Source organism: Chrysochloris asiatica, unplaced genomic scaffold (assembly GCF_000296735.1).
Source record: "Chrysochloris asiatica unplaced genomic scaffold, ChrAsi1.0 scaffold00109, whole genome shotgun sequence".
NCBI lineage: Eukaryota > Metazoa > Chordata > Mammalia > Afrosoricida > Chrysochloridae > Chrysochloris > Chrysochloris asiatica.
Genome location: NW_006408627.1, coordinates 8935503 through 8951145, shown reverse-complemented (window position 1 = coordinate 8951145; position 15643 = coordinate 8935503). Strand labels below are relative to the sequence as shown.

The following is a 15643-nucleotide window of genomic DNA, read 5'->3' as shown; positions in this document are numbered from 1 at the left end:
CTTGTCTTCTTAATGACTTTTTGCTCTCTTCATGCATGATATTCTTGATGTCATCCCACAACTCTTCTGGTCTTTGGTCTTTAGTGTTTAATTCATCAAATCTGTTCTTCAGATGACCTCTAAATTTAGTATAATTTAGTATAAGGTTTGTTTAATGTAAAATTGATGATCTGCTCTGTAAACGTTCACTCAGTTCACAATAAAATATTTTTTTTCACAATAAAAGATTTTTAAAACAGCTAAACATAAACTAAAATACTCACATGAAAATGTAGGTAAAGTTCTTCTCCAATGTCATCAGCTTTGTCATTTAGAACTTCTTGCAAATTCCTAATGAAAATTTTGTTTTAAAAAAATTATATACATTGGTCTCACAAAATTTCAAGAGTAATAAAAGTGTATTGAAATATATATATACACATAATGTAATGTAAATTTCCTCTCCTCCACGTTCCTAGTCCCTCTTCTTAGAGCTAACCAGTGTTCACAGTTTGAGTTGTTGGATCCCAGCTATCATATAGACACTACCGGGCTTGAGGTAATACAGAAAATGTGTCCAGTCATTCTTTCACAGTGATGATTTGCCCTCCAGGAAACATTTAACAAAGACTGGTGACTTCTTGGTATGTCATGAGTAGAAGGAAGGTTGCAACTGACATTTAGTGGAAGTGTTGCTAAAGATCCTACAATGCACAGATAGTCCCCTACTACAAAGAACTGTCCAGTCCAAATAATTTACATTGTTGAAGTTCATAAATTCTGCTCTAAACTGTCAGGGCATAAAGTGGAAATTTAGGCCATTCATTCTTCTATCAATAGTACATATAGGAACAGAGTCTTATTTTCCAATCTACTGCCAACGCTATATTTTGTAAAATACTTTTTAACAAGTCTCAACCTGTAAGCAGAAAACGACATCTCATTTACATTTTTTTCAGTTCTAGTGAGGCTGAACCTATTTTCCTTTTTTATTAGCTATATATGAGGGTGGAGTCCTGGTGTGGTACGGTAAGATAAATACTGGACTGCAAAGTCAGTTTGAACTGAAAGGTCGGTGGTTCAAACCCACTAGCCATGCTACTTGAAAACCCTCCACCAGGTCACTATGAGTCAGAAATGACTCGAAGGCATTTGACAACAACAATATATGAGGGTAAGTCAAAAAGTATTGCTATAAAATCATTGTTGTTGTTGTTAAGTGCCATGAAGTTGATTCCAATCCATAACGACCCTGTATAGGGTTTCCTAGGAGTGGCTGGTGAGCTTGAACCACAGACTTTGTGGTTCAAACCGACTTTGTTGTCCAGCACATTAGCCCACAGTGCCACATCAGGAATCATAGACGCCTTTATTAAACAAAAATATGAAAATGTGAAGCTCTTGTTTCTTGACATCTCTTCTGTATTTATTCAATTCTGAAAGTAGTGTTTTCATCTCTCTAATCATTCCCAGGAGAATTCTATGCTCTTCCATTCATACTAGGCCAAAATGGCAGTTTGGGTATCCTCAAAGGACTCAAATCGTATTCCTTTGAAATATTCTTTGAGTTTTGGACACACAAAGAAGGCAGAAGAGGCAAGATCAAGGCTGTAGGGTGGATAGAGTAAGGTGTCCAAAGGACATTCTCACAGGACAGCCCTGCTACCCTTGAATGAGTGAGTGCATTTGTGATGGGGGAAAAGATCCCTGGATATAAATTTCCTGGTCTTTTTTCTCACCACTATGGTTTTCCATTAAGGAGCTCTGGTAACGTAGTAGTTACGAATCAGGCTGCGAACCACAAGATCAGCAGTTCGAAACTACCAGCTGTTCAGCGGGAGAAAGATGAGACTTTCTTCTCCCGTAAAGATTTAAGGCCTCGGAAACCCTGTACAGGGCTGCTATGAATCGGAACTGACTCCATTGGATATAACCACGATAGTTTTCCATTATCTTAAAATTTCTTCATAATAAGTCCCTGCGATCATCCTGCACACTTTGAAAAAAATCTATCAAGATTACACTTTTGGAATCCTAAAAGAATGTTGCCATAATCTTATGATCTGACCTCTCTTAAATTTAACTGGCCCAGAAGCCATTGTTTTTATTGGACTTTTCTTTTGAAGCCCTGTAAAAAGACTAAGAGAGCTGTTTTACTGAGAGAACCTGTCTGCAGACATCCAGTAACTATATAGAAATGTTTAAACATGTTTTGTTTTTAATAAACTTGTGCATGTATAAACTGGAACCCTAGGATCAATTCTTAATTTACACTTGTCTATTTCTGTGTGTAATGACACACATATATTTATACACCAAGGATCTTTTGTCTATCCTATATGTTGCCAGTATTTTTCTTACAGCATGTTGTTGTTGTTGTTGTTAGGTGCCATCAAGTCAGTACCGACTCATAGCTACTCTATGCACAGCAGAACAAAACACTGCCCAATGTTGGGCCAACCTCACTATTGTTGCCACACTTGAGCCCATTGATGCTGCCACTTTGCCAATACATCTCGCTGGGAGTCTTCTTCTTTGTCTCTGACCCTCCACCTTACCAAACATGATATCCTTCTCCAGCGACTGGTCCCTCCTGACAATATGCTCAAAATATGAGAGACAAAGTTAGGCCATCCCGGCCTCCAAGGAACACTCTGGCTGCACTTCTTCCAACACAGATCTGTTGGTTCTTTTGGCTGCCCATGGCACTTTCAATATTCTCCTCCAACACCATAACGATAAATCATCAATTCTTCTACAGTCTTTCTTATTCACTTTCCAGCTTTCCCATGCATCTGAGGTAACTGAAAATACCATGGCTTGGGTCAGGCACACCTTAATCTTCAAGCTGACATCTTTGCTCTTCAACACTTTAAAAAGGTCTTGTGCAGCAGATTTGCCTAATGCAATACATCGTTTGATTTCTTGACTGCTCCTTCCATGAGTGTTGATGGTTGATCCAAGAAGAATGAAGTCCTTGACAACTTCAATCTTTTCTCCATTGATAAGAATGTTGTTTATTGGGCCAGTGGTGAGGATTTTTGTTTTCTTTGCATTCAGATGTAATCCATACCAAAGGATGTGCTCTTTGATCTTCATCAGTAAATATTTTAAGTCTTATTCACTTTCAGCAAGCAAGATTATATCATCTGCATATCACAGGTTGTTAATGAGTCTTCCTCCAATCCTGATGCCATGTTTTTCTTCATAGAACCTAGCTTCTCAGATTATTTGCTCACCATACAGGTTGAATAAGTATGGTGAAAGAATATAACCCTGTCTCACACCTTTCTTAATTTTAAACCATTCAGTGTTCCCAGGTTCTCTTCTTTTTGGTCCATGTCATGTACAGATTTCTCATGAGCACAATTAAGTGTTCAAGAATACTCATACTTTGCAATGTTGTCTATAACTTGTCATGATCCACACAATTGAAAGATTTTGCATAGTCAATAAAGCACAGGTAAACATCTTTCTGATATTCTCTGCTTTTAGCCAAGATCCATCGGACATCAGTAATGATGTCCCTTGTTCCACAGCCTCTTCTGAATCCAGCTTGAACCTCTAGAAGTGCTCTGTCAGTGTATGCTTGTAGCCATTTCTGTATACTTTTAGTAAAACTTTACTCACATAGGCTATCAAAGATATTGCTCAATGACTTCCACATTCTGTTGGGTCACCTCTCTTTGGAATATGGATCTCTTCCAATCAGTCAGCCAGATAGTTGTCTAGTGTGCCTTTTAGCTTATAACAAATATTTTTTCAACTCTTAAGAAATAAGTTCTGACTCACTGAGATATTTAAGTTAAAATATGTTGCTAGTGTTGTTAGGTGCTGTAGCATCAGATCTGACACACAGAGCCCCTGTATAGAGTTTCTGAGGAGTACCTGGTGGGTTTGAGCCACCGACCTTGTGGTTAGTAGTCCACCAGTGCTTATCCTACAGCATCACACTAGGACCCTAAGCTAACTATAGCAAGGTTGATTCTCAGTAAAGATATTATATACTGTCCAAAGCAACTGTTTTCACGTAGATAATTAGAAGGGACCTGGTCAAAGCACTGTTTATTATACCAATGACAATTGCTTTTGAGCAGGATTGTGTTCCAGAATGTTCACAATGGCTAATTTTTCAGAAGTAAACCACCAGGCATTTCCTTAAAGGTGTCTCTGCATGGATTCAAATCACTAGCCTTTCAGTTAGCAGATGAACATACTAACTGTTTGCAGTTCTGATGTGGCGCTCTGGGTTAATGTGCTGGACTGCAAGGTCTGTTTGAACTGCAAGGTTGATGGTTCAAGCTTACCAGCCACTCCTTGGAAACCCTATACAGGGTCGCTATGAGTCAGAACTGACTCCACGGCATTTAACAACAACAACCATCCAAAGACTCCCTGTTTATATTGTTGTTGTTGTTGTTGTTATGTGTCATTGAGTCGGTTCCAACCTATAACGACCCTGTACAGGGTTTCCAAGGCTGTAAATCTTTACAGGAGTAGAAAGCCTGATCTTTCTCCCATGGAACAGCTAGTAGTTTCTAACTGCTGACCTTGCAGTTTGAAGCCCGATTCGTAACCACTACACTACCTTATATTACGGGTTAATAATTAGAGAAGCATTAGGCTTTCCTTCATTTTTGAAGGTCTAATCCTGGTGTCCTGGTGTGGAGTCCTTATGTGGTGCTATGGGTTAATGCTCCAGACTGCAAAGCCATTTGAACTGCAAGGTCGGTGGTTCAAGATCACCAACTGCTCCTTGGAAACTCTATACAGGATCACTATGAGTTGGAACTGATTCAACGACACTTAACAAAAGCAACACCATTCCTGGCATTACACTATAGGATCAACAGTGGACTTCAAACCACAAGCTCAGCAGTTCAAACCCACCAGCTACTCCTCAGAAAACCTGTACAGGGTCACTATTGGTTGCAATGAACTCAATGCCACTTAACAACAACATTCTATTATAGTAGACCTGGTGTGGCACTGTAAGATAAGCACTGAATCTCAGTATCGATTCAAAACCACCAGCTGCTCCTTGGAAATCCTATACAAGGTGGCTATGAGTCAGAACCAACTCAAAGTCACTTAGCAATCTATCCTAGTGAGAGAACGATGCAGCTTTCTGCTCCCACAAAGATTTACAGCCTCAGAAATGCTACACAAGGTCACAATGAGTTGGAACGGACTTAACTGCATTTAACAACAGTCTTTTATAAGTCATACTACAAATTCAAGTTCATTTAAATATTCATACATATACTCATTGAAATTTAAAAATCTAGTCTATATGTATGCTTGTAAAATGTCATTTATTGACGCTTAAACAACTTAGACTTACTAGATATAGTTTAAGAAAAATAATTATATTTACTCACTTTCCCAAAAGAGGACTGAGTTCTTTTAAATCTTCCAGTGATGGTTTTTGGTCCAAAAGTTTCTTAAACAGAGCCAGTGGGAAAGGAAGGTTGGTAACATTTAAATTGAATAAGGACAGGCCACACAATATTCCAAAAAGGTAATATGTCCTCTTCTCTAATTTAGGCTGAAAGAGGAAGGGAAAAAATGCTTAATGTATTATACATAATCAACAACAGATAGACATAATTAGATTAGTAATATTTTGTATGCCCTTTTATAAGAGTTACAAATCAGAAACAAATGAACTCTAGGAAAATAAAAATGTGAGGTTATTTTATAGGCTATAATACAATTTAAATTTCGTCTATGGTTTTAAATACAATGAATGGTTCTGAACATTAAGTAAATGAACTGCTTCTCCTTTCTTCCTATTCTGTCTAAATCAAGAAGCTCTACTGAAACCTGTTCATCATGAGTGAACTGCTCATATTGAAAATACTGCTGCCATAGCTTCCAGCATCACAGTGACACAAAAGTCACCACAGTACGACAAACTGACAGGCGAGTGGCAAGTAAGTATGCCCATAGAGAGGAGCTAAATATGTGATTATTTTTACAATTATTTGTGCTGTGTAACTAATAAAGAAATAAAGATAAGTCTTTTATTACTTTAAGAAGGAAAATGTTGCAAAAAAAAAGAAAAGAAAGAAAGAAAATGTTGCTATTTGGGGAATCTTTATTTTAAAAGCCCTGGTTTCACTGTAGGATAAGCACAGGACTGCTAACCCCAAAGGAGGCCTAATGGCATAGCAGGTTACAAGTTAGACTGCTAAACGCAAGGACAGCAGTTCAAATTCATCAGGCTTCTGCTCCTGTAAAGACTTAACAGCCTTAAAAACCTTATACAGGGTCACTATGAGTCCAATTAGACTTGATGGCTGTGGATTTTGTTTTGTTTTATTTGATTTGATTGGCAGTTATTGCTCAAATTCAATTTTCTTCTCTCCTAATTTGAAATATCATAGATAGGTGCTTCTCAAAATTTAGGAAACAAACAAAATATCCATAAATAGAAGACTGGGTAAACAAATGATGGCATATACATATAACAATAAATTGCTAATTACCGTTGTCTGGGTTCCAACTCAAGGCAACCCTAGCTAAGCATTGCCCGATCTATGCAATAGAAATACTATTCAGCAATAAAAAGAAATGAACTGTGGATTCATGTCACAACATGGATGAATTTCAGAATAGTTATGCTGAGTGAAAGAGAACAAATACAAAAGACAGCATTATGATTCAGTCTATCAGATTTTAGGAAATTCAAACTAAGCTCTGATGATATAGAGCAAATCAGAGGTAGCCTGGGCATGGGGGAAGGGGGAGGAAGGATTAGAAAGAGACAATGGATATATTCATTATCTTGATTTGGTGATATCTCTACATCACCAGTGGGTGAATGCGCCAGACTGAAAAGTCATTTGAACTACAACGTTGGTGGTTCAAGCTCACAAGCTACTCCTCGGAAACCCTATACAGGGTCGCTATGGGTCAGAACTGATTTGACGGCACTTCACAACAACAACAACAATATATCACCAATATCTACATATTGGTGTAAATATATCAAGGGGCCCTGGTGGTGCAGTGTGTTAAGTGTTAGGCTGCTAATGAAAAGGTTGGCGATTCAATCCCAAGAGTTCCACTAGAAAAAAATGAGACAATTTGTTTCCATAAAAATTTACAGTCTTGAAAACACTGTGGAGCAGGTCTACTCTGTCCTATAGATCAGAATCAACTCAACAGCAGTGGTTTTTTGGGAGGAGGAGGTAGTGGAATACATCAACTTATGAAATTGTATACTTTAAACTTTTAGCATATGTAAATATGCACGTCAATTACAGTTCAATAAAGTCATTTGAGAAATGTAATGTCCATCCAAATTACCTGGGGATATTATTCAAGATAGGTCTGATTCATCCGATCTGGGGTGTGGCCTGAGATTCTTAATTTCTAATATGTCCCAGGCGATGCTGTACTTGCTGGTCTGTGGACCATAGTTTGAGTAGCATGGTTCTAGTCAAGATACTAGCCTAAAGCTACTGATTTTCTATAGTTTGAATGTTACAGTTTCTGGAGCTCTTTTTCTGTTCTGAAAAAACACTAGAAAAGAAATGAAAACTTACTTTGACAGGAAACCACATGTAGGAGGAGCTCTCTTCAGGATACATGAACATCCCATATTCTGGTCTAGTCATTTCTTCAAAAACACAGTGGAAGAACTCTGACCTGACTCCTTTAGATTGATAATCTATTTCTTTAATAAATTCAATCTGAGGAATGAGAACACACATCAAGACCAGATTTAAAGCACAGTGCCTTGATCTCCCAAACATGTAAGTGTTAAGATCTGCCAAGCAAAAGCTCAGCCTAGATCAGTTGATCCTGTGCTGAGCCGCACATAAGTGAAATATAAATGATCTCTATTTTAAGTTTTGGAATGAGTCATTGTGTAGCATTTTTAAAGCCATAGGTAACTCATAGCAATTGTGCAATTAAACATCCCATAGCCGTTCTCTGAAGGATAAGGGGTATTTCTGGAAACCATAAGGCCAATAACCATATCCGCAAATGCAGGCTCTTATAAAAAGGTCTTTGCTACATGACATAAATGCTTCCTTCCCTCCCCATGCCCCACATCATTCAAATTTCCAGTGAGACTTTTTACTGTACCACTAATTCTTTACATAGGTCAGTGACATCAGCTTTGCTTAACTGACGCAAAGTATCTTCAACCAGGTGGCTCCGTCTGACTCTAAGTACAAACTTAGGAGGTGAAGGAAATTCATTCTTTTTTTGCATTTCCATTTGAAGCAAATGATGGTATGCTAGCTCTTTTGACCACTAAAAAAGGAATATATTATTTGATTACTTCTTTTGAACTCACCTCCCAGAAGTATTTGTATTTCAAATAAACATTTCAATATAGCATACATATATGTCTTCCATTACTATATATACTCATGTTGTAATTATTTAAGAAAATACTATTTACATTATATTAAATATATAGAAATTGAGAGATGGTAGGATCAGTGAAATATGACACCTGGAAATTGGGTATGTGGGATCAGTTACCATGAAGAAATAGCTAAGTAATTGAAGGCTATCTCTGATCATTAATTATAGTTAACATGACCCTTAAAGATAATACTGGCATGTAACATGCTCAGGCATCCACCCCTCATCAATCTTACAATCTTACAAAAGACTGTCTCAGAAAAGATCCATTTTTGTTTCAAATAACTATGATTTATCCATAGAATCTGTAAGGTAATCCCCTAAAAATATTGCACAGGTGGCCTCATTTTGTATCTATATTGATACTAACTAGCCAGAGCAAATAACTCAAGTAACTGGATTATATAAGGAACATGGCATCAAGATTGTTGAAAGACTCATTAACAACCTGCAATGTGCAGATGATACAACCTTGCTTCCTGAACTCAAAAAGGAATTAGAATACTTACTGATGAAGATCAAAGACCATACCTTCAGTATGGATTGCAATTAAATGTAAAGAAAACAAAATCCTCATAACTGGACCAATAAATAACATCATGATAAATGGAGAAAAGATTGAAGTTGTGCAGAACTTCATTTTGCTTGAAGCCACAATCAACACTCATGGAAGCAGCAGTCAAGAAGTCAAATGACATAATTGCCTTAGGCCAATCTGCTCCACACAAAGTGTTCAAGAGCAAAGGTGTCAGTTTGAGGACTAAGGTGCACCTGCCTCAAGCCACAGTATTCTCAATAGCCTCATGTGCATATAAAAGTTAAATAGTGAATAAGGAAAACTGTACAAAAATGGATACATTTGAATTATGGTGTTGGAGAAGAGTATTAAAAGTATCATGAACTGACAAAAGAACAAACCAATCTGTCTTGAAAGAGTACAGTTAGCATGTTCCTTAGAAGTGAGGATGGTGGGACTTGGTTTCTTATACTTTGGATATGTTATCAGGAGGGACTAGTCCCTGGAGAAAAACACAATGCTTGATAAAGTCGAGGGTCACTGAAAAAGAGGATGATCCCCAATGAGACGGATTGGCATAGTGGCAGTAGCAACTGGCTCAAATGTAACAACAACTGTGAAGATGGCAAAGAACTAGGCAATATTTTGTTCTACTGTGCACAGGCGTAGGATCATTATTATTCAGAACCAGTTCCATGGCACTTAACAGCCACAAATTGATGTCAGTCACCCCTCTCAGGATTAGGAGGGCTTCAAAAAGTTTGTGGAATTTTTCCACTATCTTTTTATTCCAATAGTCCACAAACTTTTTCAGGCCTTCTCGTATCTCTCTTTAACTTTTCTGAATTCTCAACATTCCTCCCCCATGATCTTGATTGGCATCTTCTTGGAATGACAGCCTAATGTTGGACTTGATACTTTTGCCTTGAATTTAAAGCACTTCTCTAGGGCTTCTGGTATCTCATAAGGAAAATAACAGAGAATTTAAGATCACAAACCAATGAAATGTGCGCCAGGGTTGTATTCTTTCACCATACTTATTCAGTTTGTATGCTGAGAAAATAATTCGAGAAGTTGGATTATATGAAGAAAAATGTGGCATCAGGGTTGGAGGAAGACTAACAACCTATGTTATATAGATGATACAACCTTGCTAACTGAAAGTTAAGAGGACTTAAAATGCTTACTGATGAAGATCAAAGACCACATGGGTTTTTGATGGGTTGCACCTCAATGTAAAGAAAACAAAAATCTTCATCACTGGACCAGTAAATAACACCCAGATAAATAGAGAAAAGATTGAAGTTGTCGAAGACTACATTTTGCTTGGATCAACCATCAACACTCATGGAAGCAGCAGTCAAGAAATTAAACTACATATTACATTAGGCAAATCTGTTGTTCAAGACCTCTTTAAAGTGTTTAAGAGCAAAGATTTGAGGACTAAGGTGCACCTGACCCAAGCCATGGTGTTTTCAGTAACCTCATTTTCATGTGAAAGTTGGACAGTGAATAAGGAAGATGGTAGAAGAATTTATGTTTTTGAGTTATGGTAGTAGAGGAGAATATTGAAAGTACCATGGACTGCCAAAAGAACAAACCAATCTGTGTTGGAAGAAGTACAGCCAGAATGCTCCTTGGAAGCCAGGATGGCCAGACTCTGTCTCCCATACTTCTGACATATTATCAGGAGGGACCAGTCTCTGGAGAAGAATATCATGATTAGTAAAGTGGAGATAAGATAAAAAGAGGAAGACCCCCCAAAATGAATTGATACAGTGTCAGCAGCAATGGGTTCAAATGTAGCAACTATTGTGAGGTTGGCGCAGGATGGGGCAGTGTTTTGTTCTGTTGTGTATAGGGTCGCTATAAGTTGATACCAACTCGATGGTACCTAAAAACAACAACAATGAATACTATGGTGCTATAGGATAAGTGCAATATTGCAGGTCTGTTTGAATCACAATGTTAATGGTTCGAACTCACCAGCAGTTCCTCAGAAGCTCTTATACTGGGTCATTATGTGTCAAAACCAACTTGCTGACACTTGACAAACATGAGTAATGATGCTGAGCATCTTTTCATGTCCATATTGGCCATTTGAATATCTTCTCTGGTGAAATGTTTGTTCAAGTCCTTTGACCATATTTTTGTGCTTTGTTGTTAACTTGTAAAATAATTTTATATATTTTGGATATTAGAACTTTATTGGATATATTGTTTCTGAAAATTTTCTTGCAAACTCAAAAGCAAATTATTTTTTCACTTTTTTGGTAAGTCCTTTGATAAACAAAACTACTTAATTCTAGATGTTCTATTTATCTATTCTGTCTTATTGTTAGTGCTTTTATTGTCATATATGATAATCCATCATATATGAATGAGGTCCTCCAGTCAAGTCTCTGTATTTTCTTCTTAGAAATTTATTATTTTAACTTACACAGTTTGGTCTTCGATCCATTTGAATTGGTTTTTGTGTATGGTAGGAGTCATGGACTTGATTCATTCTTGCACATGTGGAAATTCAATTTACGCAGCACCATTTATTAAAGAGGTTCTTCTTTCCCCATTACATGTACTTAGCACCCTTATAAAAAATCAGTTGACCATAGATATATGGACTTATTCTTGGATGCACAATTCTACTCCATTGGTCTATATATTAGTTATTATTCTGTTGTTATTATAAGCCATCAAGTTGGTTCTGACTCATCGTAACCTTGTATTGAGTTCCCGAGGCTTGTAAATCCTTGCAGGAGCAGAATACTTCATGTCTCTCCCATGGAGCAGTTGGTGGGCTTGAATTGTCAACCTTGTGGTTAGTAGTCCAGTGTTTATCACTGAGCAGAGTCACTGAGCAGTTTAATTAAGGCAGTATATTTTGAAATCAGCCAATGTAAGTCCTCCTACTTTTTTTTCTTCAAAATTACTTTAAATATTAGGGGTCCGTTAGCCTTCCATATAAATTTGAGGATTGACTTTTCTGTTTCTGTAGAGAAGCCTGTTGGAATTTTGAAGGGGATTGCATTGAATTTATTTAATGCTTTGGTTCAGGCTTGATTTTAAACTTTGTTAGAGGGTATCTACATTGACCTTTATTTTAGGTCTATTGTTGTTCAGTGCTGTCGAGTTGGTTCCAACTCACATCTCTTCCGTGGAAGCATGGAAAAGCCAGAAAAACACTTTGGTGGGACAATCCCGGAGCTTTAAATTCACTATAAAGTAAGAGGAAATAGTTTCAGGGGCATACCGGAGGAGAAATCTAATGGAGCAAGAAGGAACACGGAGATTTGTGAATCAATCAGGATTCTGCCTCAGACCCGCTGTCTTGGCATACGTTTAAGGGCGGGGCAACAGCCAGCAGCTAGGGAGGGAAAACCACCCAGCAACTTAAGGAAAAAGAGATGTGATTTTTTTTTTTTTTTTACTTTTTTCCCTTCTTTTGCTATTTTTCCTTCAAGTCTTGTGTTCTGCCCTATTACAGGGTGTGGGTGCGCACTCCCAAACAGATCCAGTGTTGTGCATACTGGGAATAATTTTCCCACAGTGCAAAGCAGCTGAAATTCCCAGCTGAAAGTCCAAAGGCTAATCCTCCAATGGGTTCTTATGATGTCTGACTGTAGGATTTAGCCCAGAAGTTGGCTCTCCTACTTTTATTCCTGCCTTATCTAACAAAGGATAGCAAGTCTGGCCATACAGCTGAGACGTATTTGTACCCTGTAAAAGCCCAACATAAAAGGCAAGAGCCAACACCAACTACTATTATACAAGATCAGTGTGGTGTAAACCCAACATCTGTTAAAAACACACTAAAGGGAGAAGGATGCTGTGGATACCAAGATCCCTAACCAACCATTAGAAGAAAAGGTCTGAACAATCTTTCTTCCACTCATTCATCATTCTCTGTCTGCGTACCTCCATGGCAGTGACTAGAGGGGGTGTCTGTGTGAGCGGACACTCCCACCCACCCCGAAGGTTTCTTCTGTGCATGCACAATACTTAGCAAAGACTACTGGACTAATTTACTATGGCTTTTTGTTGTTGTTGCTTTTTTTTAAATTATTGCCTTTTGATCCTACTTTTTTCCTTGGGGTGGGAGCTTTCTCTCCCTACATTATCCAAGAATCTACAGCAATCTTGGCCATAGAGCCAAACTACAAGCATATCCTATAATAACCCACCATCCATGCAGAAGCCAATACCAGCTGCTACACATTACATAGATAGCCAACACATGCTAAGATTACTCGCAGTTCAGTAATAAGAGACATGAAAAGGAAAGCCTTTCTCCAGAACACATCCAGAAGGAGGTGCTCGGTAAGCATAATAATACAACAACATACATTCATTTAATCATTGAAAACACATATAACTATTGAAAATGTCCAAGAAATAGAAAAACATCTTGGCACATGTCCAGAAACAGAAAAGAGTAACTGATACAAACAAGATGGAGGTAGACATAGACTTCCCATTAGAAGAATAGCAGGCTTTGAATCTGCCTGAGAAGGAATTCAGGAAAATGATATGGAGAGAAATCCAAATACTTCACAGAGGGATGGAGGATAATAAGGAAGAAGTCAGGAAAGTGCTACAAGAGCAATCAAATAAGATAGATATAGCACAAGGAACCAGAGCTAAAAGTGGTACAGGGACATTTGCATAAGGAGGTGCCGGTGACTGTACACATTTTTTCCTTCTCTTCACTGTCGCACCTTCTTTGCCCAGCCCAGACACCTTCAGGTGGGTGAGTGTGCACCCACCCCCCAAAAAGTCCTGTGCTGACCCCACAGTTTTCCCACAGTACAGTAAGACAGAGCTTGGTGGCTACTTATGACATCAGTCTCAGGGATGCAGCCCTAAAATTGACTTGTGTAGGACCCATGGTGGCTGTATGCCATGGAGTCGGTTCCTACTCATGGCTACCATGTACAGGGTATCCGAGGCTGTGGGTCTCTGTGAGACCAGAGAGCTTCGTCTTTCTTCAATGGAATGGCTGGTGGTTTCAGACTGCCAACCTTGTGGTTCACAACCCTATTCATGGCCGCTGTGCTACCGGAGCACCTTCTTCAGGATCCTTACGCAGGCCAATATAGCAAGAAAAAAGCAGGCACTTCAGGCCTGACAGACAAACCATAGAACAATTTGTAAAACCTCATCATGACAGGACTTAAATATCTCGAGAATTATGTGGTGCACACGCAGATACCTAACTGACCTTCAGAGACAAAAATAGTGGAAAATCTTTCCCCCATTAACTTCTCAATATCTATCTGCGCACCTCCATGGTGGTAAGTAGAGGAGGAACCTGAGCGAGCGGACACCCCCACCCACTGCTGGAGGCTTCTACCATGCACACACACTGCCTATGTAGCACAGCACAGTCGGCCACAGTTTTATTTTTGTTTCAAAGTGGTGGTTTTTGTCTCTGCTTTTATATTGCTTCTGCTTTTGATCACACATATTTTCCTGGAGGTGGGAGCTTTTGCTCCCTATGTTACCCAAGAAGACACAGCAATCGCGGCCATATAGCCAAGCTTAAAGTATACCTTATCAAATTCCACCATTGAGACAAGAGCCAATAACAGCTGCTAAACATTACATGCAAAAAGGGAAGCCTATCTCCTGATCATATCCATGAGGAGACACCCAGTAAGCTTAATAACACAACAAACATCTATTTAAGCATTTAAAAAAATACACATAACTACTAGAAATGACAAACAAAAGATCTCAAACACAACAAACGATCTCAAAACATGTTCAAAAACAGAAAAGAGTAACTGAGACAAATGCGTTGGAGATATACAAAGGCTCCCCAGAAGAGGAAGAGCAGGTTTGGTATTTACCTGAGAAACAATTCAGAAGAATGATATGGAAACAAATTCAAATGCTCCGGAAAGGGGTGGAGGAAAACAAGGAAAAAATCAGGAAAGTACTACAAGAGCAATCAAACAAGATTTGAAGCAGTGGAAGTACTTCAAAACCTGCAAAAAGAGGTCCCAAATGATTAATAATAAAATATCAGAAATGGACAATATAATGAAAGGGGAAAGGAGCAAAATAGAAGAGATGGAAGCCAGAACTAGTGAGCTGGAAGACACATCTCTTGATACTGATAAGATAGGAGAGTAAGCTGAAAAAAGGATAAAAAATCTGAAGACAGTCTAAGATTCATGCTAGATAACATGAAGAGGAACAACTTAAGAATTGTTGGCAGGCTTCCAGTATGGCAGGTCAAACAGGGAAGTAAGGTAGGGATGGGCTCTGGGGAAAAAAGAGTAGGATCTCACAAAGGAAACATTCATATACCCGTCCCATGGCTTATAAACTATCATAAAGTCTCCTGAACTTACATTTTTGAGAAATCACACTAATAAGGATAAAGAAAGATGCGTATTTTGGGACTCTTGCCTGCGGGTGCGCAGGTTGCTCCTGTGACTGCAGAGTTTAGAGGGCAGGGCCAGGGCCGGCCCATTCGGAAAGCAGTTTCTCCAGCAAGGTAAAAAAAAAAAAAAAGGCAAGAGGCGACCTAGCTTCCCCCCGGCCCCAAGTCTCCCTGCCCGGAGACTTGGGGCCAGGGGAAGAATGATATGGAAACAAATTCAAATAATCCGAAAAGGGGTCAAGGAAAATAAGGAAGAAGTAAAAAAAATATATCTGGGAACAATCAAATAGGATTGACACAGCATTGGAAACAATTCAAAACTTGCAAAAAAATGCCCAGGTGATCAATAATAAGATATCAGAAATAGACAA

At 38.5% G+C, this 15643-nt stretch overlaps 1 protein-coding gene across 1 annotated transcript in view; it reads right to left on the bottom strand.

Moving 5' to 3' along the window:
* Nucleotides 1-15643, bottom strand: part of HERC6 (HECT and RLD domain containing E3 ubiquitin protein ligase family member 6) — an 88090-nt gene that overhangs the window by 18174 nt on the left and 54273 nt on the right. Inside the window, exons 14-17 of the mRNA XM_006867774.1 lie at nucleotides 8080-8250; nucleotides 7533-7679; nucleotides 5361-5527; nucleotides 264-330 (exon numbers count right to left, since the gene is read on the bottom strand). Coding sequence (XP_006867836.1) covers nucleotides 264-330; nucleotides 5361-5527; nucleotides 7533-7679; nucleotides 8080-8250 — 552 coding nt within the window. The remainder of the gene's footprint in view (nucleotides 1-263; nucleotides 331-5360; nucleotides 5528-7532; nucleotides 7680-8079; nucleotides 8251-15643) is intronic.